A 4435-nucleotide genomic window follows, 5' to 3' on the forward strand; every position below is an offset into this window, starting at 1 on the left:
CCTCGTGTGAAGCATATTCCTCATTGAAATATTTGGAGGTATGCTCTGGGGGTTGGACCATGTTGTTCCCTCCCTTAGGTCCCTGTCTACTCGTGCACATCCCTCAATTTAACCCCGCATTAGTCAATGAACCTCTAACTGATATGGGATGGATATCCATCGGGTCAACCCTTTTATTGAATATAGAACCTCAAAGCACTGAACATTTTCTAAAAAAAAGAAAAAGTAAAATTTTTATTCAACACAAAAAAAATTCTCCATAATCAGCAAAGAACAGTCATCCTCTCAATCTCTACAGTAGAATCACAAACTAGCTTCGGAAATAAATCTTTCTTGAATATCATTTTCAGAGTTCAGCGAAATTAGTTTCTTTCCGTCCCATTCCTCTGTTCTTTTTTAGTTGTGGGGGTGAAAAATAGTTGAAATTTCAAGAACTTACAAGAAAATGGATTTGGATTTCTGGGCTGCTAAAATTCACTCTGCTACGCAAACTGCAGCTGCTATCCGATCTTCGAGAGCTAAAAGTTCTGGTAATTTGGTGAAATGTGTGTTCTTTTAAGTTCGATTTCTTGAATTTGCTTGAACTGGTTTGAGCCTGTGTTTGGGCTAGTTTTTAGTGATCTTTGGTTGGAGTTCCTCAACTGGCTTGTGATTCGATCTGTGTCTGATTCTTGATTTTCCTGAACCAAAAAATGGTTTCGTTTTCTCTATATTACTGGCTTTTTGCTTGCTCTGAGTTCTTGCGATGTAGCGTAGGGGAATTATATTAGTTCTATTTGATATTTTTAGTTGAATTTTGAATTCATGATATCATCGAGTAAGATTGTATTTCAGGGCTCAAAGGGAAAATCCCATCGTTTTCGCATTTTGTACTTTGATGGATTGATTCAATGTAGTTTCCGAAGTTTATGATTGATCTATCTTTTCTTTCAAACTTAACTTGCTTCAAGTTCCCATAGAATCATTTAATCTGATCTTATACTGAAATAAATGATCAGCTCGATTGATGATTAGGTAATCGAGGAATCGGGGAGGATGAAGGGGACGACGGAGTCAGTGCTTGGTTTCCTTGCCCTTTCTGTTATATAGAAATTGAAGTTCCCTTGCTCTGTGTCCATCTTCAAGAGGAGCACTGCTTTGACTTGAAAAACGCAGTATGTCCTTAAAAACATGACAATGTATTTTGATTTGTCCTTCTTTGTGTGACACTGAGGCTTAACATTGGTCTGGTTTCACCCTTGCTAGGTTTGTCCCATTTGTGCTGCTAATTTAGGGAAAGATCCGACCTGTCATTTCACGGTGCAGCACGCGCATTCAATCAAGGTATACATATCTATATACTTGTAAAAGTTCAATATATGAAAACATTAATGATCAAGATGTTTATTTTCTTTTCGTTCCTGCAGAGGAGGAGAACGACTGAAAAATCGGGATTGTGGAGTGATATATCCACAAATATAGTCAAGGACTTGAGAGAACTAAGCTCACGTTTTGGAACAAGTTCACTATCTGGTTCAAGTGAGCCTGCCCACGATCCACTTCTGTCACCGTTTCTATGCACCATTCCGCTGCCTGTCGATGCTAAGGACACTCACAAAGGCGCGATATCCTCTTGTGTTGCTGCAGCAGGTGATACACTAAGGTAACATTTTCAAATTTCCAAAATTCTGCATACCAGTTGATTACACTCCATAAATTCCAAAATTTGAATTTAAAATTTCGATAGGGAATGAGATAGAAATCCTCCCACCCTCCAAGGGCTTAGTTCACAATCAAAGCAAATTAAATAGACTTTTCCCGCTGAAAATGGGCATTTTCTCTGTTTTACTGAAGGGTTGAGTTTGTGTCTTCTTTCTTGCAGAAGCACATTATCTGATGAAGCCGACGAACGCAGTTACAGAGAAAGAAGGCAGCATGCTGTGTTCGTTCAGGAGCTGCTTGTATCCACCGTTTTGCAGGATTCCTCAACGTTGTCCTTGCCCCATAAGAGTGATTAATGGAATGCTTTGACAATATATTCCCTATGAATGTTATATAAGATACTATAAAATTCCAGGTGTTGTGGCTACCATCTGTCACAGATTTCTCATCAACCATATGATAAATTCTACAATCTTCTGAGACAACAAAAGCCAAGGAAACTCTGATCTGTGAAAATCTTCTAAAGGAACACATACATTCCCCCGCAGATTGTATCGAACACAAAACGAACCATCACGGTCGTTACAGGTTGCACAACATACATTATTTAAAACCATCACGGTCGTTACAGGTGATCAACTCGTTAACCAAACATGTTACTGCTGATCTATCAACCCGCTGTTTATTATGCGGCACCCGTTATTTGTTCAGAATCAGATTGAACAGCAGCATACAAGAAAATATTGTTCACAGTTAAAACTCAAAACTTGAAAATACTTCGATTGATCAACAGTCTCCAAATATCAATCGCGAGGATCAACCCAATATTTTGACAACTTATTAATATTCTGGAATACATTAACGTCTGAAATTCCATTCGAATGGCTAAAAACCGCTCTTGAAATTTTTATGAGCTAAGACCGCCATTAGTTTACATTTTTTTACTAGAATCCCATCATCAGTAATTTTTCATGGTAAACATGCATAGTAAAATATGAAAAATATTTATGTGCTTGCATACCCTTTCTTTCCTTTTTTTTAGTAAAATCTTTGGGTAGAAAACACTTGAAGCTTTCCAAGTGTGATAAAAGAAAGAAGAAAATACATGTACATGTTTATATTAAGGATTAATTATCAATTTTCCAATTTGGGCATTTTAATTTTCGAAATAAATTCATTCACCTTAATCAAGCTGCATGCACCACTAAAAAAAAAAATAAAAATTTCAGGGGATTTGTAACTTTCGATCGATCCCGGCTTGGGATCCTATGAGTGTCATCATTTATATACATACTTCTGCTCGGTTGATTTCAACCTGCCTTAAGAATATAATATATTTTATCCAGGTGACCTTGTTGCAAAACACTTGTCCAGTGTGGTTTGTAGGTACTGCATTAGCTCGAGTTTTACTCCGTCAACACCAACATCATAATATGAAATGAGGGTCATTGGTTGCAACCTTGTGATAATACCATTTTATGCTAGCATTCTGCTCTAGTTTTAATTGGCAGTCCAACAATAGCAAAGTTTATTACAGTTCCCACGGCTGAATCACAATTACAACAAATAAATCATGGAGAAATCATCAAAACTAAGCACTAAACAAAAGAGAAGACCTTTCACATGCGAATTCCTTTTATACAAACTTGAAGAGCCTCATTACCAAAGCTGTGTTGTTGCTCCAGTATCAGTTCTGTGTAAGAAATTATGGCACATAATAAAAACGAGATATCAAACATGACGGCAGCGGTGACGACCAACGCCTTCATTCTTGATCAACTGTGCATATGACATCTCACATTTAGAAAAGTGAGAAACGCAACGCCTCTTCTTTTGACTCTCGATGCTCCCAAACAACTCATTGATGGTATGAGGAACACCTATAAATAGCGAGGCTTAAGGTCCATATGCATAAAGAACACAAATACACCATCTGCTAAAGGATTGGAGTGCTTAGAAGACTTCAAACCAAAGGAAAACAAAAAACTTACAAATCATTCAATGACTGGAAGTAATGCTCGATCTTCTTTGGCATTTTGTTTATCATGTTCATTAATGCATAGAACATAATTGTTGAGAAAACTCTAACATTTGGTATCAGAACATTGATACATCTGTCTTGGATATTTGTTTGGATTTGGGTTACGTATAACTCTGCCTCTCAATTTTTTCAAATTTTTTGAAGAAATTAGAAAACAAAATTTAATTTCATGAATAAGGTTTCTGAAAATTTTTGAAATGAAAATATGTTTCGGATGAAGAGAGGTTGAAGATGATGGTTGTACTGAGTTTATATATCTCAATAAAATGATCACGTGAATATTTCTTTGATCTATTTCTCCACTATAAAAATATGAATGGTAGACAAAGTTTTTTATTGTAATTTATAACTTTGCCCCCAAATTGTGTAGGAATTAAAAAATATTTATGGGCAATTATGGAAAAATGAGTAAAAACAAGGGCAAAAAGGGATTAAAAATTTAGTCAAACATTAAGAGGTGATTTATTGCATAATAATGAATATGGATTTAACTTTTCATTTATATCCAATTATTACCTCAAAATTAATTATTGATAAACTATATATACTATATAATATAAAATTTCACACACAATATTTGACTAATATTTTTATAATGTAAAATATTTTACTTTTGGTTGGTGAAAAAAATCCAAATGCTTATTGACTACTAAATGACATAAACCGGATTTTTAACTATTACACACCATAAAAAAATTGAGCAGAAATATTGTTAAAATTTAAACATAAATTATTTTTATTTAAATTAATAAT

At 35.0% G+C, this 4435-nt stretch overlaps 1 protein-coding gene across 2 annotated transcripts; it reads left to right on the top strand.

The window, feature by feature from the left end:
* Window positions 1–234: 234 nt before the first annotated feature.
* On the top strand, window positions 235–2131 carry LOC140867155 (protein DEHYDRATION-INDUCED 19 homolog 5-like). Of its 2 annotated transcripts, none has more exons than XM_073272234.1 (5): window positions 235–530; window positions 1015–1154; window positions 1246–1323; window positions 1407–1629; window positions 1862–2131. In XM_073272234.1, the coding sequence occupies exons 1-5, from the start codon at window positions 446–448 to the stop codon at window positions 2008–2010; spliced, it is 675 nt and encodes a 224-aa protein (XP_073128335.1). In that variant the 5' UTR covers window positions 235–445; the 3' UTR covers window positions 2011–2131. The 2 variants fall into 2 exon arrangements, with proteins under 2 accessions (XP_073128335.1, XP_073128334.1); XM_073272233.1 differs by having other exon boundaries at window positions 1407–1642; window positions 1862–2113.
* The last annotated feature ends 2304 nt before the right edge of the window (window positions 2132–4435 follow it).

This window comes from Henckelia pumila, chromosome 4, assembly GCF_033568475.1.
Source record: "Henckelia pumila isolate YLH828 chromosome 4, ASM3356847v2, whole genome shotgun sequence".
Taxonomy (NCBI): Eukaryota; Viridiplantae; Streptophyta; class Magnoliopsida; order Lamiales; family Gesneriaceae; genus Henckelia; species Henckelia pumila.